The following is a 27436-nucleotide window of genomic DNA, read 5'->3' on the forward strand; positions in this document are numbered from 1 at the left end:
TAAGCCGATCCATATACTTAACGATGGGTCTAGCTCTTCTCCTTCTTAGCATTGCAAACAAATGCACAAATCTATAACTCCCTGTACCACAGTGGTGGTGTAGGGTATAAAAAGTATAAGCGGGCTAAGTTCGGCCGCGCGGAATCTTATATACCCTCCACCACGGATGGCATTTGACCAATTCGGGCCAAAGACGATAGTAGATCCCATTGTGCAAAATTTCAATCAAATCGGATAAGAAGATAAGAAGCGCTCTAAAGGGACTTAAGAAGTAAAACGGGGAAGTCGGTTTATATGGGAGCTAAATATATCAGGTTTTAGACCGATTTGAACCATACTTAGCACGTGATATGGAGGCAATTGGTGAGAAGATTGTGCAAAATTTTAGCAAAAGAATTGCGCTCTCTAGAGGCTCAAGAAATAAAATCTGGAGACCGGTTTATATGGGAGCTATATCTAAATATAAACCGATATGGCCGCATTACAATCCCAGCCGACTTCCACAAATAGAAAGTATTTGTGCAAAATTTTAAACGCCTAGCTTTCTTCTTCGAAAGTTAGCCTGCTTTCCACAGTCAGACGGACGGACATGGCTAGATCGACTTAAAATGTACAGACGATCAAGAATATGTATACTTTAGAGGGTTTTAGATTAATATTTCGAGTTGTTTCAAACGGAATAGCGAAGTTAGAGTACCCCCATCGCATGGTGGAGAGAATAAAAAAAGGAATCATCTTCCCCACATGCCCTTCGCATGCTATCACTTGCAGCACCGATTTTGCATAAGTGAGCTCGTAATTATATGTGTCCCGTTATGATACGGAAAGCTATATTGTCCTCCTTCTTACTTCCTCTCAGTAATAGCCTTGTCCTCTCACGATCCAGATCACCCCATAGGATATTCGCCGGCTTACCGACTGTTTCGATGTTTCATAGTGTAACAAGCGCTTAACTCGTTAATCTCCTTCTTATACTCCAAGACTGTTCGAGACCTTACCTTGTTATTGCCCTTATGGCCATTTCACTGTCCGTAAAGATGTTGACACTCCATGTCCTCGTGTTAACACCACACCGCCTCACGCATTCTCCGTGATCGCCCGGATCTCCGCCTGCAGGACGATTTTATGGTCAGCAAGTCTATAACAGATCTAAATCCCTGGGTTCTTAATGCAGACCCCCAGGACCACTCTGTCCTCTATCTTTGATCCATCCCTGTAACATGATCTTCCAGATGGCAATACTACGGTTCCGTCAGTCCAAGACTGTGCTAATGGCAGCAGTGCCTCGCACACGTCCTCAAGTGTCGTCTCAGGTGTACAATCGGAGACCTCTTCCATTCCTTCCAGATTTCGTATCGTTGGCTCGATTGTACCGGGATGGTATAAGTGATTCTATCCTCAATCCATTCTCCCATCGCTTTAAGTCTCATAGCACCAGTGGCTGCCTCATACTTCATCTGTATAGCAATGGGTCGGATATCTAGAATAGTCTTCAGTGCCTTAGTGGGCGTGGTCCTCATCGCTCCGCTTGTGCCAAGACAACATGTTCTCTGAACTTGTTGTATGGTACTAATGTTGCACTTTTTCTCCACAGCATTCCACCAAAGTACTGGGCGTATGTAAGTATCGGTATAATCACGCTCCTGATGAGCCAGTGGGTTATCCTCGGATTCAGGCCACATTTCGAGCCTACGGCCCGTCTACGTAGTGCCCAACATCTGTGAGCCTTCTTAGTACGCTCCTATTAAGTTTCCTATCCAAGATCACTCCAAAGTATTTGGCCTTGTCATATATTGAAATCGTTTCATTGAGGAAACGTGGTGCGTCAAATTGGACCACCTTAGTTTTCCTCGTGAAAAGGCATATTTCAGTCTTCTCTTGTTTAACATTGCGACCCCTGGGTCTAACCCAGTCATAGGCCACATGAGAGACCTTTGCGGCCCTTCTACATAGTTGGTTTGCATCCTTACCCCTTAGAAGTATTATAACATCGTCTGCATAGCAGATAGGTTCAAATCCCTCCTCAGTGAGCTTCCGTTATGGGTTATTTATAGTAGTCATGCCATAAGATATGTTTCTATCTACCTCCCCAGAGTCTTCAGCATAAAGGACGACAGACTAATAGGACGAAAATTGTTCGTCTTCGTGCAATGAAAATGAACTTTGTGTCCATCCATCCCACAGGCACATACGACATGCTGATACAAGCAAAGTAAATCTCATTTAGTCAAACAGCCAGTCTACCGGACACAGCTTGTAATTCAACCGGTGATACCTCATCAGGGCAGATGTATCCATCATGGAGATGCAGAAATCCACCCATGATTTTTTCAGAGCTTTTTCAGCTGGCCCTTGTATTTTCTTAGCTCAGCCTTATAGACGTCCCAGTTGTGATTATAGGGAAAATAAGGAACTGAATTTTTTGATATCCGAAGAGGGGGAGGGGGGGGGGGCGGACCCTCCTCCATACCCCAATTTTCAAAAACGCAGATACGTGCACCGATTTAAGCGAAATTTTGTATGCCACCTTATGGTACCCCAAAAACACTAAATTGGTATTAAATTTTTGGGTCCGATAACGTGGGGGGACGCCCCATCCCAAAACCCACCCAGGGGGACATGTTTACCGATTGCAACAATATGGGTATCAAATGATAGGTATTTAAGAGTAGAGTACGAACTTGATATACAAATTTCGCATAAAGTATTCGAGGGGTCCCACACCCCAAAAAACCCCCCAACAGGACTCTTTCACCGCTTACGGCAATATGCGTATCAAATGAAAGGTATTTAAAAGTAGAGTACAAATCTGACATAAAAATGTATCCCTTGTTGTCTGAGGGGCCTTTCCACCCCCAAAACCTCCCGCACGGACAAGTTTACCGATTGGGACAATATGGTATCAAACGAAAGGTATTTCGGAGTAGAGTACAAACTTAGTATAAAATTGTATAAAAATTTCGCCCCGATTGTTCGGGGGTGGGGGGGGGGTTCTCCACCCCCAAAAATCCCCCAAGAGAACTCTTTCACCGCTTTGGGCAATATGAGTATCAAATGAAAGGTATTTAAACGTAGAGTACAAATCTGACATAAAAAAAGTATTCCTTGGTGTCTGAGAGGCCGCCTCACCCTCAAAACCTCCCCGCAAGGCATATTTACCAATTGAGACAATATGGATATCGAATGAAAGCTATTGGGTTGCCCAAAAAGTAATTGCGGATTTTTCATATAGTCGGCGTTGACAAATTTTTTCACAGCTGACTCTGTAATTGCATTCTTTCTTCTGTCAGTTATCAGCTGTAACTTTTAGCTTACTTTAGAAAAAAAGAGTAAAAAAAAGTATATTTGATTAAAGTTCATTTTAAGTTTTATTAAAAATGCATTTACTTTCTTTTAAAAAATCCGCAATTACTTTTTGGGCAACCCAATATTTAAAAGTAGAATAAGAATCTGATATAAAACCACAAAATCCACCAGCAGGGCTTATTTACCAACTGGGACAATATGGTTATCAAATAAAAAGTATTTAGAAGTTGAGTGCACATCTGTTATAAGAATTTGGTCCAAGGTGTCTACGGGGCCTCCCAAAACCCCTTAAACGGGTGTGAATGTCCAACGTCACAAAAATGGGTATCAAATGAAAGGTCTTTGGGAGTTGACTACGAATCTGGTATACATTTTTGGGATTAGGTCTGGGACCGCCCCACCGACTAAATACCCTTCAATAGGGCGCGTAGTTCAAGCGGAATAATATGTGCATTAAAGGAAAGGTCTTTGTCAGTAGAGTGCGAATCTAATGTTGATTAAAGAATCTGGGTCATGTCCAGCCGTCCTGTCATTCAGCAGGATATGTATATCGCGACAATAAAGTACTGAATAAAATTATCTTTTGGGTCTTAGCGAGCGACCCTGTCCTCCTAATAAAAACAACACCAAACTGTCATGTAGGACGACAGATAATATATTGTACTTAAATGCAAGAATGTGTCAGAGGGCAATCCACCTCCCCTTATCCTACCCAAAAAAGGAATTAAAAATAATATATGAAGGCCGATCAGGATAAAATAGGACAGCAATAAAAGGACGTTGGTAGTAGAGTACACTTTTGGTAGTAGAGTACACTTTTTACCCTCAAATTGTGATAGACACAGGAGGACCTACGGATTTTTAAAAATCTGGTATCCCAAGTGGTAGCTTTGAAATTGAAATTTTGAATGTGGATAACCAAAACTACAACAAAATAATAATTAGTGTGGATCTGTACGAGACCCTTTGCCTTGAAAATCTTGACAGCCATCTTAAAAATGCTTGACATTATGGGGCCAAACAAAATCGTGCCCCCTAAACTCCCTTCAAACCGGCCATATTTGATAGTAGAAAACGAATTTGATAACCAATTTTGAGGCCAAGTGTTTAGGGGTCGTCTCACCCCATAAACTCCCCCTAAACCAATGGCAATTGAGGCTAAAAGAAAAACGAAATTTGATATTTTTTCAGGGCTAAGTGCGTGGGTGGCCGCCTTACCCTACACACCTCTCAATGGCAAACTGGACATATTTGTGGATTATGGCAAAAAGGAGGCTCAAATCTGGTAGCTGTTTTATAGGCAAGTTTTTCAGACACGTCTCACCTCATAAACTTTCTCTAAACCATACATATATACCGACTCTAGCAATATGTAGCTTAAATGTGGTGTTTGAATCTAATATCCACTTTCTTGGCATCTCTAATCCACCACCAAAACCAAGAGGATGAAGTAGTTCTAACATTCAAACTTTGAGGGGCGCTCCCTCCCTTTACCCTATTTTCAAAAATGTCAAATCTCAGAGATTTAAGCGAAATTTGATTTGTTTATAATTACTCAAAAGTAGAATTTTGGTATCCTTATTTAGGGTGGGATATCTAGGGAGGCCGCGCCACCTGCAAAACCTGCCAAATGGAAATATAAACCAATAATGACAATATGTGGCTCAAATGAAAGGTATTTGAGACTAGATCACGAATCACCCCCAAAAATACCGCCATACCGCATATATTTACCGACCACAGCAATGATATCCACATTGGAGCGAAATATCAAAACATGACTTATTTCCTGGTGGATCGTGGATCGGGCCCTGTCCAGCTAGTATTTCTATAAAATTTACTTTGAAGGCAAAATTTAAAGAAATTTACCCTATAGATAAGTTTTTGTATAAAATATTCTCTAACATATTGTCACAGACAAATTTTTTTTTTAACTTTTCTTTAAAGCTTAAATTTCAATAAGTTTTTTGAACAAAATTCAAAAAGATTTCATTAAAATTTGGTTTCGCTTGAGACTTCTTACTCGATAATGACTCATTCGTTGTGAATATGCACATAGACTTAAAGCGAAGGAATGAATACCTTAACCTGATTAATATGCCTCAAAGAAACTCGCTGCTTTATGCAGTAAACATAGTTGGGTGTACTAGTCAAGCAATCATGACAATTACTACTTTGGAGGTTAATATGAAGAATCGGAGAACCCTTGTGTGATAGTACGAGTATAAATATTACAACTTCATTTAGGGTAATTATCAGTAACCACTGAAACAAAGCCAAGTTCACACCAAACATGTTCAAATTCGTAAGTTTATGAAGGATTTCATACAAAGCGTGAGTTTATTGTTCTTATGACTTCTTTTAAGGCTGTTGTCATCTTTGCCGTCATTGCCTGCGCTGCTGCCAAGCCTGGCCTGATTGGTGCTCCTTTGGCATATACAGCTCCTGCTGCTGTTGTTGCTGCCGCCCCAGCTCCATTTGTCACAGCCACCAGTAGCCAAGTGATTGCTCGCAACTACAATGGTATTGCCACTGCTCCAGTTGTTGCTCCCGTTGCCGCACCTTTAGTTGCCAAAACTATTGCGGCTCCTGTTGCTGCCTATACTGCTCCTTTGGCCTATAACGCCCCCTTGGCATACTCTGCTCCCTTGACCTATGCTGGTGTTCATTCTCCCCTCTTATTGTAAAACGATCACAATTGAGGCAAACGGATTTATGTAAAATCGATTTTTTGATATAAGCAATAAAAATATGATAATTTATTAGAATCTTTATAATATTAATAAATGGTTGATAATGGAGACTACTATGGCATAGAGGTTCGCATGTCATAAAAGAAGAGCAGTGGTTATTGCCTCACTTATGCTGGTGACACGAAAAGTTATAGTAAAATATCTGCTTTTTGAGAACGGGCAGAGATAACTCTTTTAAAATGTGATTTGTTAGAGATGAGATGTTAGTGCGAAATTTCAATGCCTTAGATAGACTGGGGGTTATCTGGTAGGCCTCTCAGTTTGGTCACTTCGGTTTTTCGAAAATTTGTTCGAGTTGCCAAATTTGTGGACCGATTTTAAAAAACCCTTCATGTCTACAAAATATCTTTTGATTCCGAAGATATTTGATTTTTGTTCTTTTTATACCCACCACCATTGGATGGCGGCATATTAATCTAGTCATTCCGTTTGTAACACCTTGAAATAATGATCTAGGATCCCATCTTATATATAAAAATCAATTTGTGTTTGTTTGTTGGTTTTTTTGTATGATTGTGTGTTCCTTGTAGACTCAGAAACGGCTGAACCGATTTTCTTGAAATTTTCACAGATGGTGCATAATGACCCCGTGGTGAAAATAGGGTACTACATTTTTTGATATCTGAAGGGGGACGGACCCTCCCCCTTACCCTAATTTTCAGAAACGCCAGATCTCGGAGATGGGTGGTGCGATTTAAGCGAAATTTTGTGTGCTCTCATATAGTACCGGATGGGGTACCTAGGGAAGCTGCCCCACCCTAAAACCCACCAAACATATATTTAGAACAGAAAACATATCTGATATCCAAATGTCGGAGCAAGTGCTAGGGGGACTTCCCCAAGCCAAAAAATACCCCTAAATCGGACATATTTACCGACCATGGCAATATGGGACTCAAATGAAAGGTATTTGCGAGTATAATACGAATATGATATCCAAATGTGGGACCACGTTTCTGGGGGTCCACCCCTTTTCCAAAACACCCCCCAAACAGGACTTATTTACTGACCATGGGAATATGGGGCTTAAATAAAAGGTATTTGAATGTAGAATACGAATCTGATATCCAAATATGGGACCAAGTGTTTGGGGGGCCGCATCCCCCCAAAAACATCCCCAAAGGGTAAAAATTTACTACCATAGCAATAGGGGGCTCAAATGAAAGGTCTTTGGGAGTAAAGCACGAATCTGATATCAATGTTCGGGAAAAGTGTCTATGGGGCCACCCCACCCCCATAACACCACCCAAATACGAAGTATTTGCTGACCATTGCAATATGGGATTCAAATAAGAGGTATTTTAGAGTAGAACACGAATCTGATATATATTTTCAAAGCCAAGTCACTGAGTGGCCGCCCCATCCCCCAAACCGGTCATGTTTGCCGACTATGGGAAAATGGAGCTCAAATGAAGAGTATTTGGGAGTAGACCATGAATCTGACATCAACATTCGGGACCAACTCTCCAGGGGACGTCCCATCACCATAACAACCCCAAATAGGACGTATTTGCTCACCAAGACAATTTGGGTCTTCAAGACAGTGGAGCTCGATATTCATAGTTTTAAGGGCCCATACCCCAAACCGGACATATTTGCTGGCTGTTTCAGTAAGGGGTATAAGTGAATGGTATTTGAGATTATAAAATGAATTTGATATCCACTTTTGAGGCCATTGGCAATATGGGGTTCAAATATATGAGAATACACCACGTTGCTGATATATTTTCAGGGCTTAGTTTTTGGGGGACCACCCCACTTCCCAAAACACCCCTAAATCAGGCAAATTTACCGACCATGTCAATGTGGAGCTTAAATGAGAGGAATTGGGGGTTAGAGAAAGAATTGATACTCACTTTCGGTACCAATTTTCTGGGGTCTACCCCTTTCCCAAAATACCCCACAAACAGCAATTATTTACTGACCATCGCAATTTGGAGCTCAAATGAAGGTATTTTGGAGTAGAATTCGAATTTGATATCCAAATGTGGGACCATGTATTAAGGGGATCACTCCTTCCCCAAAACACACCCCAAAGGGTAAAAATTTTTCGACCATGCCAATATGCCAAATGAAAGGTATTTGAGATTAGAAAACGAATTTGATGACCAATTTTTGGACCATGCGTTTGGGGGACGCCTCATCCTGTAAACTCCACCTCAAAACCAATTTGGGGTTTAAATAAATGGAATTTGAGAGAAAAACACGATGCTGATATTTTTTCAGGGCCAAGTGCCTGGGGACCACCTCACCCCCGAAAACATCCCTAAATCAGATATCAAGAGAATATCGGGCTGAAATAAAGTATTTTGAAGAATGGAGTACACCTTACATCCAAACTTAAATTCATAGACCAAAAAAGATCACATGCGATTCAGATAAAGGCATTTACATTGTTAAACTGTTAGTCAATCGATATACTACTTTTGTAGCATGGTATTTCACTAAAAGCTCTTTAATTGTCGAAAATAAATATTCCAAGGAAAATTTTGTTCCATATAAAGTAAAAGAAGGCGCAGCGGAGCGGGCCTGGGTCAGCTAGTAGAGTATATATATTCTTGATCGTCTCGACATTCTGAGTCGAACTAGCCATATCCGTCCGTCCATCTGTCGAAATCACGATAGTGGTCGAACGCGTAAAGCTAGCGACTTCAAATTTTACACAGATACTTAATATTAAAATAGGTCGTTGGGGATTCCAAATGGGCCATATCGGTCAAGAACCTGATATAGCTTCCATATAAACGAATCTCCAGATTTAACTTCTTTAGCTCTTATAAGCCGTAATTCATGTCTGATTTGGCTGAAATTTTGCATATGGTGTTCTGTTATGATTTCCAACAATTGTGCTAAGTACGGTCCAAATCGGTCTATAACCTGATTTAGCTCCCATATAAACCGATCTCCCGATTGTTCATCCGATTTGGGTGAAATTTTGCATGTAGTGTTCTGTCATTCCAACAACTGTACGGTCCAAATCGGTCCATAGCCTGATATAGCACCCATATAAACCGATCTCCGGATTTGAATTCTCCTGATCTGATTTGAGTCAAAATCGGTCTATAATCAGATAAAGCTCCCACATTTTAGCAGAATCCATGATGGTGGTTTCCCAAGATTTGGTCCGGCCGAACTTAGCACGCTTTTACTTGTTGTAATTTGGGCCTATGCCCAAATCATATTATGCGATTAACGAAGGCATTTGAAGTTCGATTTTCATTTTTGTGAAAACCTAAAGTCATCCTCAAAGCCAGTAAGAAAAGGTGACGGATCTCATTCAGATTCACACTAATTAGGGTTTTTTTTTATGGGTTTCCACATTCACAATCATATTTCAAAGCTACCACTTGAGATAGCACATTTTAAAGATCCGCAGGTTCTCCTGTTTCTATCCCAAATTGAAGGTAAAAAGTGTACACTTTTTCATTTCTACAACCAATGACATTTTATTGCTGTCCTATTCTACCCTGATCGGCCTTCATATATCATTTTAAATTTCTCTTTCTTTGGGTAGGATGGGGGGAGGGCGATTGCCCTCTGACACGTCCTTTCATTTGTGTATAGTATATTCTCTGTTGTCCGACATGACAGTTTGGTGTTGTTTTTATTGAGAGGAGAGGGTCGGTCCCCCGACGCTACGACCCAAAAGACAATTTATTTGTGTAGCGATCTACATGTCCTGCTGAATGGCAAGACGTGACCCAGATACATAAATCGTTAGATCAACGTTAGATTCAAACTCTACTGACACAGACCTTTTTTGAATTCCTATATTGTCCCGATCGAACTACACGTCCTATTGAAGGGTATTTAGTGGGTGCGCCAGTCCCAGACACCAAGGTATAAATTTTTACCACAGCTTTTTACTCTAATTTTAAATACCTATCATTGATATCAATATTGTCCCAATCGGCATATATGTCCTGCTGGGGGGTTTTGGGGGTGGGGAGGCCCCTCCGACACAAAGGAATACATTTTTATGTCAGATTTGTATTATACTTTTGAAAATCCTTTCATTTGATACCCATATTGTCCCAATCGGTATACATGTCCGTTCGGGTGGGTTTTGAGATGGGGTAAGTTGACACCAAAATTGTTTCCAATTTCGTGTTTTTGGGGTACCATAAGGTGGCATGCAAAATTTCGCTTAAATCAGTGCACCCATCTCCGAAATCTGGCGTTTTTTAAAATAGGGGTATTGGTATGGGTCCACCCCCTTCAAATATCAAAAAATTTAGTACCCTATTTTCACCGGGGGCTCAAACTCTACCATTTATGAAAATTTATTGAAAATCGGTTCAGCAGTTTTTGAATATATACGAAACAGACAAACAAACTAACAAACAAGCAACCAAACAAACAAACAAAGCGCAACAATTTTGTTTTTATATAATAGAATAGCATTCCGGTTGTCCACTTCGCTACCCCAAGAATAACTACACAGGGAAAAATCATTATATATTGTCATGGTATAAATGAATCGCAATTTTGAGCGCTTTGGCTCAATTTGTAAAGAATGTACCATTTTGAATGTTTTAGTACCTATTTTGCACTTTTTGATACCAAAATGTATGAATTTTGAATGGATCATTCAGCCAGTCATTTAATATTTCCTTGTACCTACATTCCAAATTTTAGACCTCTAGATCCATCTGCAAAGAATGTACCAAATGGTACCAATTTTGGTACCAAAATGTGCGAATCGTGAATAGATAATTTAGTCACCCATTATATATTTCCCAGTTTACCTACATGCCAAATTTCAGATCTCTAGCTCCAACTACGCAGAAAGTACCAAATGGTACCAATTTTGGTACCAAATATTAGGAATTGTAATATCTCCTAGTCACAATCATATTTTACCTAATTGTAACTGCATGCCAAATTGCAATGCTCTAGCATTATCTGTAAATAAAGTAGTAAATGATACCAATTTTGGTACCAAAATTTAGGAATTTCTAATAGATCATTTAATCAACCATCACATATCTCCAAGTTGAACCTATATGCCAAATTTCAGCCCTCTAGCTCCATCTGTAAAGAAAGTACCAAATGGTACCAATTGCGATACAAAACGTACGTTTTCTCCCGTTACCAGTAGTATTTTTCCATTTTTATACCCACTACCGATTGATAGGGGTATATTCATTTTGTCATTCCGATCCTATAAAGTATATATAGTCTTGATCAGAGTAAAAACTAAGACGTTTTAGCCATGCCCGTCCGTCTGTCTGTTGAAATCACGCTTCAGTCTTTTAAAATAGAGATATTAAGCTGAAACTTTGCATAGATACTTTTTTTCCATAAGCAGGTTAAGTTCCAAGATGGGCTATATCGGACTATATCTTATATAGTCCCCATATAGACCGATCCGCCGATTACGGGTCTTAGGCCCATAAAAGCCACATTTATTATCCGATTTTGCTAAAAATTGTGACATCGAGTTGTATTAGGCCCTTCGATATCTTTCAGCAATTTGGCCCAGATCGGTCCAGATTTGGATATAGCTGCCATATAGACCGATCTCTTGATTTTAGGTCTTCCGCCCATAAATGTCACATTTAATGTCCGATTTTTTCCAAAATTTGGAACAGTGAGTTGTGTTAGGCCCTTCAAGATCCATCTTCAATTTGGCCCAGATCGGTCCAGATTTGGATATAGCTGCCGTGTAGACCGATATCTCGATTTAAAGTCTTGGCCCCATAAAAGGCGCGTTAATAATCCGATGTCACTGAAATTTGGCTCAGAGACTTATGTTAGGCTTTTTGACATCCCTGTCGTAAATGATTCAGATCGGTTTATTTTAAGACATTGCTACTAAAAAGACCAATATTTTGTTACAATTGAACAATGACTTGTACTTATTAGTTTTTGATCCAAATCGGAACATATTTCGATATAGCTGCTATGGGGCATAAGGTATGCATTTTTCACCGGATTTTCACGAAATCACCCGAGGTGGTGGGTATAGAAACTTAACGCCTTTTTACTTGTTTCTTTTCATCCTCATCCTTGTAAACCAATTGTCTTTTAAGTCTATTTTCAAAATTCGATGTCTATCCATCTGCCCTGTACAAAGTTCACCCATTTCGTACCTATTTGGTACTTTTTTTAGTACCCAAATGTACAAATTTCCAAAAACTCAGGCTATAAGTAATTATAGTCCTTATAAATTAAGATTGCCATAGTGTACCTAAGTTCCAAAATTCAGAGCTTTAGTTTAATTTACAAAGAAAGTACCAAATAGTACCAATTGCGGTACTAAACGTACTATTTCTAACACTTCCGGTACGATTTTCCAAAATTTGTTTTTTTTTTTCAAGACGCTCTTCAATTTGAGCCCAAGAACATAATTCTAGCCCTTTCCGTTCGCGCTGGCCAAATATGTACCATTTTGTACCTTTTGGTACTTTTTAGTACCTAAATGTACGAATATCACCAAATCCAGCCTTAACCCGTGACTACGACCCAAGACCAACATTCATGCAAACTTTCAACATTCATGCCAAATTTCAAGATTCATGTAAAATTTCATGAGCTTTGGCTGTTTGGGCTGAGCGATGATTAGTCAGTCAGCAATCAGACAGTCAACTCTTTTATATATTTAGATAGGTTCCCTTTAAATACGGAAACCACGATAGGAATTCGTTAGATCTTAGAAGCCGAACTTAGCACATTTTTATTTGTTTTTTTTCCTCGATTCTATCCCACTGTGCGACGCCCAAAAATTTTCATATTATTTTAATAAATTATCGCCTTTTATTGTTCCCATTCAAAATTCGATTGTACATGATATTCGTTGGCTTCAATGGTGTTTGTTTTACAATAGCAGAGGAGAATGAACACCAGCATAGGCCAAGGGAGCAGAGTATGCCAAGGGGGCGTTATAGGTCAAAGGAGCAGTATAGGCAGCAACAGGAGCCGCAATAGTTTTGGCAACTAAAGGTGCGGCGACAGGAGCAACAACTGGAGCAGTGGCAATACCATTATAGTTGCGGGCAATCACTTGACTACTGGTGGCTGTGACGAATGGGGCTGGGGCGGCTGCGACTACCGCGGCAGGAGCTGTGTAAGCCAAAGGAGCACCAATCAGACCAGGCTTGGCAGCAGCGCAGGCAATGACGGCAAAGATAACAAAAGCCTGAAAAGTAATCATTAAATCAAATAAACTTCTGTTTGAAATGGTATAGTCTCCAAACTTACGAATTTGAACATTTTTCAGTGATTATGATTAAGCGGTAACTGATGATGATACAAACTTGAGTTGTGATATTTATATTCATACCCTTACAACAAGTGTTCTTGAATTCTTCATATTGGCCTTCAATGTATTAATTCGCGTGATTGTTTGGTAAGTACCACTAACTATGTTTACTACATAGAGCTGAATGTTTGTTCAAGGCATATTAATTAGGTTTAGGTATTCCCTCGCTTCAATACGTTTCGATATGAATATCAATCACAAATTATGACTCATTAACGGTTATTTTGGACTTAAAAGCCCATTGATGCATGATAATGCCATTGTTTAGATTTTAATAAGTATTATGATATTTTTGATCTTTTCGAAGATAGATTTTGATTGAATAGAAAAAATTAAAATTCACTTTAAAACTCAGAACCTGGATTTGCTTTTGTTTCCATATGGAAAAGAATATGTATATATATTTTATATACACCACCATAGGATAGGGGTAAACTTATATATTCATTCCGTTTATAGCACCTCCAAATATTGATCTAAGACCCTATATATATTCTTGGTCGTCAGGACATTCTGAGTTGATCTAGCCATGTCCGTCCATCGGTCTTTCGAAATCACGAAAACGGTCGAACGCGTAAAGGTAGCCGCTTGATATTTTGCAGCTCGAGTTCGTCTCGAAAGAGAAACAAACAAGAAATTTTGCACAAATACTAACTATTGATGCAGGGAAGTGAAAACTGACCATATCGGTTCAGATTTGGATATAGTTCCCATATAAACCGATCTCTCGATTTGACTTCTTGAGCCCCTGGAAGCCGTAATTTTTTTCCGATTTGGTTGAAATTTTGCACACAGTGTTCTGTTATGACTTCCAACAACTGTGCCTTGTACGATCTTAATCGCTGTATTACGTGATATAGCTCCCATATAAACCGATTTTGCCATGTGACTTCTTGAACCACTGGAAGCCCCAATTTTTGTTCAATTAAGCTAAAATTTTGCAGATGGTGTTCTGTTGTGACTTTCAACAATTATACTAAGTAAATTCCAAATCGGTCTATAAAATGTTTTGAGATGGGACGTCCCCCATGGTTAGTTGGGACATGTTTACATATTCGGACAATATGGCTATCAAATGAAAGGTATTTAAGAGTAAAGGTCGAACTGAGCATAAAAATGCCACCCTTAGTCTCGGGGGTTCCCCCTGCCCGAAAAACACCACTCAACAGGACATTTTTACCGCTTTGGGCAATATGGCTATCAAATGAGAGGTATTTAAGAGTAGAGTACGTACTTGACATAAATAAAGTCAACGTTCTTGGCATAAAAAGTGTGGGGTGAGTTCCCCACCCACAAAGACAATAACCAACAGATCACTACCCTACCCCAAAACCTACCAAATATATATATACACACCAATCACGACAATATGGGACTCCAATGAATGGTATTTAAGATTAGAAAACGTATCTGATATTCAATTGTCGGACCAAGGGTTTGGGGTTTGGGGGATCCCAACCCTCAAAACACCCCTAAATCCGACAAATTTACCGACCATGGCAGTATGGGACTCAAATGAAAGGTATATGAGAGTAAAACACGAATCTGATATCCAAATTTGGGACAAAGTTTTTGGGGGTTCACTCCTTCCCCAAAACCCCCCTCAGGCAGGACTTATTTACTGACCACGGTAATATGAGGCTTAAATAAAAGGTATTTGAGTGTAGAATACGAATCTGATATCCAGATGTGGGACTAAGTATTTGGGGGGCCGCCCGAAATCAAAGAAAGAAGAAGAAGACAAATTTACGACCATAGCAATATGGGGCTCAAATGAAAGGTCTTTGGAAGTAAATCACGAATCTGATATCAATGTTCGGAAAAGGTGTCTATGGGGGCACCCCACCTCCATTACCATACCCAAATAGGAAGTATTTGCTTACCATTGCTCAAATAAAAGGTATTTTAGTGTAGAACACGAATCTTATATATATTTTCAAAGCCAATTCACTGAGAGACCGCCACATCCCCCACAACACCACCCAAACCGGTCATGTTTGCCGACTATGAAAAAATGGAGCTCAAATGAGGCGTATTTTAGAGACGACCATGAATCTGACATCAACATTCGGGACCAACTGTCTAGGGGACGTACCACCACCATAACAACCTTTAAGTAGGACTTATTTGCTCACCAAGACAATTTGGGTCTTCAAGACTGTGGAGCCCGATATTCATAGTTTTTAGGGCCCATACCCCAAACCGGACATATTTGCTGGCTTTTACAATAAGGGGTTTAAGTGAATGGTATTTGAGGTTTGAAAACGAATTTGATATCTAATTTTGAGGCCAATGGCAATATGGGGTTCAAATATATGAGAATAGAGCACGTTGCTGATATATTTTCAGGGCATTGTGTTTGGGGACCACCCCACTCCCCAAAACACCTCTAAATCGGTCAATTTTAACCGACCATGTCAATGTGGGATATAAATGAAAGGAATTGGGGGGTAGAGCAAGAATTTATGCCCACTTTTGGGACCAATTTTCTGGGGGTCTACCCCTTTCCCAAAATACCCCACAAACAGCAATTTTTTACTGACCATCCCAATATGGCGCTCGAATAAAGGTATTTGGGAGTAGAATACGAATTTGATATCCAAATGTAGGACCATGAATTTAAAGCATCATCTCTCTCCAAAACACCCCCCCAAAGGGTGAACATTTTTCGACCATACCAATATGTGGCTCAAATGAAAGTTATTTGAGATTAGAAAACGAATTTGATAACCAATTTTGGGGCCATGTGTTTGTGGGACGCCTCATCCTATAAACTCCCCTCAAAACCAATGGCAATATGGGGTTTAAATAAATGGTATTTGAGAGAAGAGCACGATGCTGCTCACCCCGAAAACACCCCTAAATCATACGTCATGAGAATACCTTACATCCAATCTTAAATTCGAAGACCCATTAAAATCATATTGTTTGCCAAGCGATATACTATTTTCGCAGCATGGTATTGCACTAAAAGCTCTTTAATAGTCGAAAATAATTATTCCAAGAAAAGTTTTGTTCCATATAAAGTAAAAGAAGGCGCAGCAGAGCGGGCCCAGTCAAGCTAGTCTGACATAAAAATGCATTGTTTGTTGACTGAGGGGTCTCCCACCACCCAAAACCCCCCAACAGGACATATTTACCTATTGGGCCATTATGGATATCAACTGAAAGGTATTTAAATAAAAATTTATTCCTTGGTGTCTGAGGCGCGCCCCACACCCAAAAAACCCCTCAACAGGACATATTTATCGATTAGGATAGTATGGGTATCAAATGAAACGTGTTTGAAAGTTGAGTACACATCTGTTAAAAGAATTTGTTCTAAGGTGTCTACGGGGCCTCTCCACCCCCAAAACGGGCATGAATGTTCAACGTCATAAAATGGACATAAAACGAAAGGTCTTTGAGAGTTGACTACGAATGTGATTTACACATTGGGACAGAGTCAGGGATCGGCCCACCCACCTAATACGCTTCAAAAAGGCTATAAGATGAAAGATCTTTGAGAGTTGACTAGGAATCTGATATATTCGTTTGGGACAGAGCCTGGGACGAAAGACGTTTAGTTCGATCGGGAAATATGGGAATTAAATGAAAGCTCTATGTCAGTAAAGTTCGAATCTAATGTTGATATAAGGATTCCGTTCAGACGGATATGTAGATCTCGACATTAAAGGACCAACCCTCTCCGCCCAATAAAGGCAACATCAATCTGTCATGGAGGACGACCAAGAATAAATTGTATTCAAATGAAAGGATGTGTCAGAGGGCAATCGCCCTTCCTCATCCTACCCAGAAAAAAGGATTTGAAAATAATAAATAATGAATGCCGATCAGGATAGAATAGGACAGCAATAAAAGGTCTTTGGTAGGAGAGTACACTACTTACCCTCAACTTGGGATAGACACAGGAGGAGTAACTTTGAAATATGATTGTGAATGTAGATAGGTTAGGTTGAAAAGAGGATGCAGATATTAATCCGCCCCATGCCACTATGGACATACACCTAAGCCAGTAATCGGCTTGTTGTGCGCTCTAAAAACTATAAAGCAACCTTTAAAAACAACATTTTAAGTTAGAAATTTCGTGCTACTTACAAAATCCTTAATTGTTTTCAATACCTCTCCCCTTAGTTGGTTAATGTCCGATATTGTGTCAACACCTTAGTACCGGTATCTGTTGGACGCGAAAGTCGGGCAATGACAAAGGAAATGTTCCAATGCGTCTCATCATCTTCCCCGCATGCCCTACACACGCTATCACTTGCCGCACCGATTTTACATAAGTGAGCTCGTAGTCCTATGTGTCTTGTTATGATACCAATAGCTATACTGACTTCCTTCTTGCTTCCTTTCAGTAATAGCCTCGTCTTCTCACGATCTGGTTCTCCCCAGAGGATTTTCGCCGTCCTACCGACCGTTTCGCTGTTCCACAATGTTGCATGCGCATTCGTCGCCCACTCCCTAAACTCGGACTGCGTCGCCCCGAAAGGCTTCGGGTTAACGAAAACTATTAAAGGCAGTCCTCTGGCCTTCACCGCCAAATCGTCTGCCCTTTCATTTTACCTTACTCCGTTATGGCCCGGCGACCAAACAATGCGGATTTTTCCATCCTCAGAGAAGGCGTTAATCTCCTTCTTACACTGCAAGATGATTCGTGACCTTAACCTCCAGGTTGTTATTGCCCCTATGGCAATTTTACTGTCGGTAAAGATGTTCATACTCGAAGTCCTCGCGTTAGCACCACACCACTTCGCGCATTCCGCGATCGCCCGGATCTCCGCCTGCAGGACCGTATTATGGCCAGGCAATCTAAAACAGATCTCAGTCCCTGGGATCTCAATGTAAACCCCCAGGCCCACTCTGTCCTCTAGTTTTGGTCCATCCGTGTAACATGATCTTCCAGATGGCAATACTAGGGTTCCGTCAATTCAAGACTGTGCCGATGGTAGAAGTGCCTCGCACTCGACTTCAAGGTCCAACTCAGGTATCCGGTCGGAAACCTCTTCCCTTTCTTCCAGTTTTCTTATACTATACTGCGATGGTATGAGCTGCTCCCATCTTCAACTCATTCTTCCATCGCCTTAAGTCTCACAGCCGTAGTTGCTGCCTCACACTTAAGGTGTATGTCAATGGGTCGCATATCTAGAATAGTCTCCAGTGCCCTAGTGGGCGTGGTCCTCATTGCTCCGCCAATGCCAAGACAACATGTTCTCTGAACCTGTTGTATGGTCCTTATGTTGCACTTTTTCTCCATAACAGTCCACCAAACTACTGAGGCGTAAGTAAGTATTGATCTAATCACGCCCCTGTGGAGCCAATGGACTATCCTAGGATTCAGGCCCCTACAGCCTACAGCCCGTCTACATAATGCCCAACATCTGTGAGCTTTCCTAGTATGCTCCTGAATGTGACACTTCCAATTCAGTTTCCTGTCCATGATACCACCTAATCAGATATCGAAACCGTCTTATTGAGGAAACGTAGTGCGTTAAATTGGCCCACCATCGTCTTCCTCGTGAACAGGCATATTTCAGTCTTCTCTGGGTTAACATTGAGACCTCTGGGTCTAGCCCAGTCATATGCCATATGCAGGACCATTTCGGCCCTTCTGCATAGCTCGTTCGGTTCCTTACCCTTTAGAAGTATTTTAACATCCCTCCTCAGTCAGCATCCGTAATAGGTCATTTATGGTGGTCACCCATAGGAGTGACGATAAAATTCCCGCCTGTGGCGTGCTCTGTGCCACTTTCTCCCTCGTATTTATGCCATAAGACACACAATTTATCCACCTATTTCTTAGCATATGGTTTATCCAGTCTCTAAGGACCGGTTCCACCCGGTACTGGTCAAAGGATTGGATCAGTGTGTCGCTCCGCACATTGTTAAAAGCCACCTCGATGTCAATGCATACCGCCAGTGTGTACGTTTGCTGGATGTCATACTCTTTATCATGATGTCCACAATACGTTCCATGGTTTTGAGTAGAAAGGACGCAAGGCTTATGGGTCTGTAGGCATTTGGTGTCGCATAACTTGCCTTGCCGGGCTTAAGTATAAACACAACCCTTGCCTCCTGCCAGGCTTTTGGAGTATATGCAAGTCCTGGGCACAAAATTTTGGCCAGACGAGGCGTCAGATAGTCTGCCTCTTTCTGCAGTAACGCCGGAAATATTCCATCGGGTCCGGGTGACTTAAATGGTTTGAAGCTCCTCAAGGGTTGCTTCACAATAAATTCCGTTATTATAAACCTTTGATCAAGGTCATTATTCCAAGATTGCAGTGTCTCCGTGAGTCCCTTCGTGTCCTGTGGAAAATGGGTTTTCATCAAAAGCCTCAACATGTCCTCCGTTGTCTCTGCTCTCACTCCCATGTCGTCTACTAAAGTTTCAGTGTGGACATGGGTTTTTGAGAGAAACTTTGTTGTCTTGGCGGCGTCTTTAACGCTATCGACCTGTTCGCAGGAAAGCTTCCAGGAGGCACTTTTTGCCCCTCTGGTAATTTTTTTGTATTTCTTGAGCCGTGTGTAATACACATCCCAAAAAACTTCCGCTTTTTTACGACGTCCTCTGTTAAAAAGTCTGCGGACCTCTTCCCCAATATTGCGAATCTCCTCGGCCATCCAGGGTTTTTCTTGGGCTGATTTCCTTTCCCGCAGAGGACAACTATCTTCGAAGGACCCCATCAGTGCAGTCGTAATCCTGTTGGCATTTTCGTCAATGTCTTCTGTGCTAGGACAATCAATTATCTTGCCCAAGTCTTCTTCTGAGTAGCCTTCCGAATTTTGTCCACTTGGTTTCAACTTATTCCGGAAGCTTATCGGATTCGGCGCTGGCCGTGCTATTCTAAACTTAATGTAGCGATGGTCAGAGAAAGAGTATTCCATGGAGACCCGGACCAGCAGGTCTTTAGTATTCAAGGAATCCGCCAGGGCTTGGCCCCACTTATTAGTGTTGGTACTACCCCACGAAATAGGGTGAGAGTTCGTATCGCACCATATTAGTACCTCGTTTCCTGTCTGTTTTGATGTCCTCACCAGCCCTTGCAGCTCCGAATTGAGTCCTTATAAGCCACCATTTTTATCCGATTCGGCTGAAATTTTCCATGAGGTGTTTCGTTATGACTTCCAACAACTGTACCGAATACGGTTCAAATCAGTCAATAACCTGATATAGGTCTCTCGATCACCCTTGTTCGGTTCCTAGAAGCTTTAACTTTTGCTGGTTTGACAACATTTGGTATGCAGAATCCATGTTGATGGGTTCCCAAGATTTCTCCTGGCCGAACTTAGCCCGCTTTTACTTGTTTATGATTTTTTTTGCCTATAAAAAAGAGATTTTGAGGTCTCTTCCAAGCATACAATTTACATGTTGACATTTTATATCCAATATTTATTATATTCACTCACTGTACGATATACATCTCAAAATACACCTTAAAATAGAACAGACATAATAGGAGACACCAATTTTTTATAATACTGTTGGTTGAGCTTCAGTTACGATTCTACATCGATGGGTTGTTAAATTTCCTGCATAAATTATTTCACCCTTTAAAGTACAGAAAATCTTTACGGTAGAAGAATGTTTCTACAGAAGCTCTTAGTTTGTTGTAGGCAAAAACTTGTATTGCTAATATAAATTCTCCTTCAGGAAGTGGCACAAGACGAACTTTATCCTCATCCAATATCAAATCCTTTACAATGATATCATCCTTGAGGAAAGAATGGAAAAAGTAAACAACGAAATTAGTAAATAACAAGTAAATACGTCCTTTCAGTAATACCCTAGTCTTCTCACGATCTGGATCCCCCCATAGGATTTTCGTCGTCCTACCGTACGTTTCGCTGTTCGACAGGGTTGCATGCGCATTCTTCACCCACGCCCTTAAGTCGGACTACGACGGCCTGAAAGGCTTTGGCTTAATCAACTTTATTGACGGCAGTTCTCTGGCAAATCGTCTGCTTTCTTATTCCCAGTTACTCCGCTATGGCCCGGCACCCAAACGATGCGGATCTTGCCATCCTCAGAGAAGGCGTTAATCGCCTTCTTACATTCCACCACTGTTCGTGATTATACCGTACTGGTTGTTATTGCCCTTATGGCCTATTTATTGTCCGTAAAGACGTTCATACTTGACGTATGAACGCGTTTACACCACACCACCTCACCCATTCCGTGATCGCCCAGATCCCCGCCTGCAGAACCGTATTATGGTCAGGCAGTCTAAAACATCCGTGTAACATGATAAAGGGTCTAATGCCCATAAAAACTTTATTTTTTATCCGATTTTGCTGAAATTTGAAATAGTTAGTAGTTAAAGGCTTCCCGACAACTGACCCAACTATGGTTCAGATCGGGCTATATTTAGATATAGCTACCATATAGACCGATCACCCGATAAAGGGTTTGAAGGCCATAAAAGCTTAATTTATAACCCGATTTCGTTGAAATTTGCAACAGTGTGATATTTCGACCCCCTCGAAATCTGACCTAAATATAGATTAGATCGGTCAATATTTAGATATAGCTGCCATATATAGCGATCTGCCGATAACGGGACTGAAGCCAATAAAAGCTTTATTTATTACCCGATTTCGCTGAAATGTTAAACCGTGAGTTTTTCTGAGCCTCAAGATATCCGACCTTAATATGGTTCAGAACGGTTTATAACTGGATATATCTGCCAAAATAACCAATATTTTGTTCTACAAAATTGAAAAGTGGCATATATATTAGATCACTCAATGCCCGAGCCGAATTTGGGTGCATAAGTTATCCAATTTTTACCGGATTGTGACGAAAGGGCGTTTACATATATACCCGAGGTGGTGGGTATCCAAAGTTCGGCCCGGACGAACTTAATGCCTTTTTACTTGTTTTATTTTCCGTTTGGTGGTTTATTGCATTCCATATATCCAGAATATATGTGCTTTATGGAGTCGCTGATCAATATTTCGAGGTGTTACAAACGGAATGACTAGATTAGTTTACCCCCATCCTATGGTGGTGGGTACAACAACGTTTGGAAACTATTGAATTTTATTATCAAAGCTCTAGGATATCATCAGCGTTTTCTGTTAAGAAAGTTCATCGCGTGCTTTTTCGTCCTCAGCAACAAAGCTCATATTTGGCGTAATGGATACGTAAATAAGGAGAATTGTCGATTTTGGAGTGATGATCAGCCAGAGGCATTGCCACCAATGCATCCAGAAAAGGTCACAAAGTGGTACGGTTTATGGACTGGTGGCATTATTGGACCGTACTTCTTCACAGTTAATGTGAATCACGTAATATAACTGTGAATGGTGAGCGCTATCGTAAGATGATATCCTAGAGCTTGACTTGCATGATCCGATGAATCCGTACATCAATCTATAAGTCAGGTATTTCCAAATATGATCCGATTCGGCCTGTTCAAGAACTTAACGTGTGTATTAAGGAAATACGGATCTGTGCAAAATTTAAACTCAATATCACATTTTTGAAGACTCTAGGCTGATTACAACAGACAGAGACAAAGACGGTCAGATACACATACATCGTTAAATCGTCTGAGAATTTTACGACTATCCGAAATATATATACCTTGTAGTAGAGGAGAAGGTTACCGTGGCGCAGAGGATAGCGTGTCCGCTAATGACGCCGAACCCCTGGCTTCAAATCCCGGCATGAACATCAACAATGCTGGCTAAATTTGTAAGGTATCCTGCCATGTTAAAACTTCTCTACCAAGTGGCGTCGCTATGAGGCACGCCGTTCGGACTCGGCATAAAAAGGAGGCCCTTTATCATTGAGCTGATACTTTAATCGGACTGCACTCATTAGACAGAGAAGGACAAAATAACACCTACCATCTCTTTGTTGACTACAAAGCCGCTTTCGAAACTCCTTTACGTTCAAAAGTATTTCAAGCCATGTCTGAGTTTGGTATCCCTGCAAAATTTATAAGACTCTGCAGGATGACACTTGGTGATACGCGTTCCTCAGTAAGAATATGAAAGAATTTCTCAAAACCATTTAATACCAAACGAGGTTTCAGACAAGGAAACAGTCTATCGTGTCATCTCTTTAATATCCTGCTGAAGAAGATCATACGAGATGCAGATGTGAATGAATATGGCATACTAATCACAAGATAACGCATGCTACTCGCCTATGCCGATGACATCGACACCATAGGTCGGTCCCCGGAAGAAGTAACTGCAGCCTTTGAAAGAATCGATAGAGGGTCAATGAAAATGGGTCTGGCAGTAAATGGAGATTAAACGAAATGGATGGTTTCAACTCCCAAAATGCCTTGTACAACCGAGCAGATAAGAAAGTTGGGAACCACAACTTTGAGATAGTCAGTAACTTTATCTACCTCGGCACCGCCGTAACCGAAACGAATGACACCAGTTTTGAGATATAGCGAAGAGTAATACTGGCAAACAGATGCTACTTTGGACTAAGTAAACAGTTTAGAAACAAGGACACCTCTCGACAGACAAAGATTACACTATGCAAGACACTGATACTACCCGTGTTGTTATGATGGGTTCTGAAGCATGGGTACTTGTGAAAACAGATGCGGCAGTGCTTGGAGTATTTGAGAGAAAGGTTCTTCGTAAAATATATGGACTACAGTTTGCGTTAATGTAGAATATAGGTGACGTATGAACCACGAGCTGTATGACGACGATAGCATAGCTACACGCATCAAAATACAACGGCTGCGTTGGCTAGGTCATGTTATCAGAATGGATGAAGCAGCTCCAGCATAGAAGTCTTTTGAATGAAAAAAAAAGGAAGACCAAAAGCCCGATGGAAAGATCAAAAGGTGGGAGACACCTCGAAACTTGTTGTCAGAGAATTTAGAATGAGCGCAGAAGATCGAGGCGCTTGGAATGCTATTCTACGCTCGGCTAGTGCAACAAATGTTCTGTCATAGCTAATCAAAGTAAAGTAAGCACTCATTGGTATGAGAGAAGTATACCCTATTTCTTAATGCGCTCGTATGTTATGAGTTGTCGGCTCACGCATGAGTCATGTGATACGTGAGTGAGATCTAAATCCAATGACGTGATGGTGCATGACCGTGATTGAATAAATATTCTTCGAGCGTGAGTGAGTGAAATCTTGCTCACGACACTAATCATGACTCACGAGAAAATCATGATTCGGGAGTCGTGAGTACCTCGCGAGTGTTTCGTGAGTAGTGATTTTTCTTGTGAATCGTGATCGTGTATGACCGTGAATGAATAAAAAATTCTTCGTGCGTGAGTGTGAGTTCTTGCACACGATACTAATCACAACTCACGAGAAAATCACGACTCGGGAGTCGTATGGGAGGAGGACTTCGTGAATCGTGATTTTTGTGTTGCAACCGAAATGACTAAACGAATATAACCCCTATCCTATGGTAGTGGGTACAACGGCTGAATTGGCTAATTCCTGTTGTCGGAAGAAGCTCCAGCAAAGTAGGCTTTTAAGGCAACCACTGTGACACACACTAACCGCGACGACCAAAACCCCGATGGAAAGATCAAGTGGTGAAATACATCTCGAAACTGGTTGTCAGAGATTGGAGAAGGAGCGCAGAGATCAAAGATGAAAGTGCTTGGAAATTTATTCTAATTTCGGCTAATGGGACAAATGTTCTGTTATAGCTAATTCAAGTAAAAGTAAATCAAGCCCCACGTCAAAATGAATCTAACCGGACAGAAAATGTTGGCACCAAATCGGTTTGACAATTTGTCAAGTCGTCAATACATAACATACTTACATCATAGGGACAGGAATGATTTATATTTGAATTTGCGGCAAAAAAATTAAAGAATGCATGCGCTAAGGAAAAACGATTTGGTTTGAGAAAGTAAGCACACACATCTTGGTGAACATTAAATAGAAGTTTGCGACGTCCGTTGTCCTTTCGATACAAAAGGAAATGTACCTGTAATTGTATTCAGATGTTATAGAGACCATATTTTTTGAAGATTCCTCTACACAGTAGAGTGTCTTACCGAAGTATTTGTGACTGGAGTTTTAAATAATTGCACTCTTATATTAAGACTGACAATGCCACGTCCAACGACAGATAATTTGCATGTTTCGAAACGGCAAAAATCGGCATCGGCAACTTGACACTTTAGATTGGTAAATTTGAACGAGGATTTTGCCTCAACCATATACATCAGACTAATGATGGCAAGCCATTGGCTAAGGATATGGTTTTGGAGGAATATTTTTGTCATCTTGGTTGGTAATGCGAAGACTTTGAAATTAATATTGCCAGAAAGACAGATTGCAAATTAATGAGCATTTGTATTTATAGGTTTTTGATACATTTCTATATTTAAATTGAAATTATTTGCAGCAAATTATTGGGAACATTTAGTTTCGGAATGCATATGTTAATTTTCTCTTATTTTTTAATTGAAAAGAATTCATGCAAAACCTTTCTATATAGTATTTATAAAAAGGTTTTGCTTGAATGAATTTTTTTTCGATTTTTAATTAAAATTTGGTGACAAATAGTTTCAGTTTGCGGACAAGTGAGAAAAGTATAGTGTTTAGTGGTAACGACCACATAATACTCTATACACTATTGATGTGCCTGCAACACGATGATGTGTCTAACAAGTGACGAGCGGCTAAAATAGCCGCATGGAGATAACACCAAAGATATATGCATCTATTAATATGGGATTTGTAGTTAATTATGTATGGAATCGCCGTCATCTCATAATGTATCACCAGTCGAGCAATTGTCTTGTGTCCAATAAACTGGTTTCCTGGCTTAGGAAGATAAACTCTGCTTGTATCAGCATGTTATATGTATATACAGGAGGTATAAAAGGCCACAAGGTTAATTTTTCACTCGGAAAGCAGGGGTGAAAATAACAGGCTGATACACTGATAGAAAAATGACGGTACCTTGTTAACACCGCCTGGTATTATTTTTTTTTTATTTTTTAATGCTATTTGGTATTAATTCAATGCCAGACGAAGGAGATTATAAAGAATTGACGGTTTTACATTTGTATTCTTGTTATTGCGTCAGAAGTGTTGTTGAGTTTTTTACTTCAAATAGTGACGGCCGGGCCGAACTTTGGATACCCACCACCTCGGGTATATATGTAAAACAACTTTCGTCATAATCAGTTGAAAAATGTATAATTTATGCCCCCATAGCAGCTTTATCGAAATATGGACCAAATTCGACGTGGTTTAGAGAGGTCTTATAAGTACAAGACATTGTTCAATTTTGTAGAACAAAATATTGGTCTTTTTGGTCTTTTGAACCATATACGACACGGATGGCGAAAAGACTAACATAAGTCACTGTGTCAAATTTCAGCGAAATCGGATTATAAATTTGCTTTTTTTGGGGCCAAGACATTAAATCGGGGGATCGGTCTATACGGAAGCTATATCCAAATCTGAAGCGATCTGGGCCAAATTGCAGAAAGTTGTCGAAGAGCCTAACGCAAATCACTGTCCGATATTTCGATGAAAGCGGACAATAAATGCGCGTTTTATGGGCCCAAAACCTTAAATGGAGAGATCGGTCTATATGGCAGCTATCTCTTAAGCTAGACCTATCTGTGCCATATTTCAAGAAGATGTCGAAAGGCCTTACTTAACTCACTGTCCCGAAATTCGGCGACATCGGACAATAAATGCGCCGTTTATGGGCCCAAAACCTTAAATCGAGAGATCGGTCTATATGACAGGTATCTCTTAAGCTACACCTATCTGTGCCATATTTCAAGAAGATGTCGAAAGGCCTTACTCAACTCACTGTCCCGAATTTCGGCGACATCGGACAATAAATGCGCCTTTTATGGGCCAAAAACCTTAAATCGAGAGATCGGTCTATGTGGCAGCTATATCTTAAGCTAGACCTATCTATGCCATATTCCAGGAAAATGTCGAGAGGCCTTACTTAAGTCACTGTCCCGAATTTCGGCGAAATCGGAAAATTAATACGCCTTTTATGGGCTCAAAACCTTAAATCGAGAGATCGGTCTATATGGCAGCTATATCTTAAGCTAGACCTATCTGTGCCATATTCCAGGAAGATGTCGAGAGGCCTTACTCAACTCACTGTCCCGAATTTCGGCGACATCG

The 27436-nt window shown here is 40.6% G+C and overlaps 4 protein-coding genes across 4 annotated transcripts in view; 1 reads left to right on the forward strand and 3 right to left on the reverse strand.

Annotated features, from left to right (window-relative positions):
• Positions 1–27436, reverse strand: part of LOC106088126 (uncharacterized) — a 527532-nt gene that overhangs the window by 76625 nt on the left and 423471 nt on the right. The window lies entirely within an intron of this gene.
• LOC106088122 (cuticle protein 70, isoforms A and B-like) lies at positions 5563–5993 on the forward strand. The gene is made up of 2 exons (XM_013253445.1): positions 5563–5611; positions 5673–5993. The coding sequence occupies exons 1-2, from the start codon at positions 5600–5602 to the stop codon at positions 5991–5993; spliced, it is 333 nt and encodes a 110-aa protein (XP_013108899.1). The 5' UTR covers positions 5563–5599.
• On the reverse strand, positions 12880–13274 carry LOC106088124 (cuticle protein 70, isoforms A and B-like). Its single transcript, XM_013253446.2, has 2 exons — positions 13263–13274; positions 12880–13200 (listed from the first exon to the last, which is right to left on the reverse strand). Exons 1-2 carry the CDS (start codon positions 13272–13274, stop codon positions 12880–12882), a joined length of 333 nt encoding a protein of 110 aa, XP_013108900.2.
• Positions 20868–25491, reverse strand: LOC131997357 (uncharacterized). The gene is made up of 3 exons (XM_059368244.1): positions 25327–25491; positions 25089–25256; positions 20868–21035 (listed from the first exon to the last, which is right to left on the reverse strand). The coding sequence occupies exons 1-3, from the start codon at positions 25489–25491 to the stop codon at positions 20868–20870; spliced, it is 501 nt and encodes a 166-aa protein (XP_059224227.1).

The sequence above is a fragment of the Stomoxys calcitrans genome, chromosome 1 (assembly GCF_963082655.1).
Source record: "Stomoxys calcitrans chromosome 1, idStoCalc2.1, whole genome shotgun sequence".
Lineage (NCBI taxonomy): Eukaryota > Metazoa > Arthropoda > Insecta > Diptera > Muscidae > Stomoxys > Stomoxys calcitrans.

Bases quoted from the DNA above. Each gene is read 5' to 3' on its own strand.
- LOC131997357 (XM_059368244.1), bottom strand. From the start codon at position 25,491: ATGGTTGAGGCAAAATCCTCGTTCAAATTTACCAATCTAAAGTGTCAA. The intron at 25,257-25,326 runs GTAAGACACTCT...ATACAATTACAG, and splicing joins CTCCAGTCACAAATACTTCG to GTACATTTCCTTTTGTATCG. The intron at 21,036-25,088 runs GTAAGTATGTTA...TCTTTCCTCAAG, and splicing joins ATCATTCCTGTCCCTATGAT to GATGATATCATTGTAAAGGA.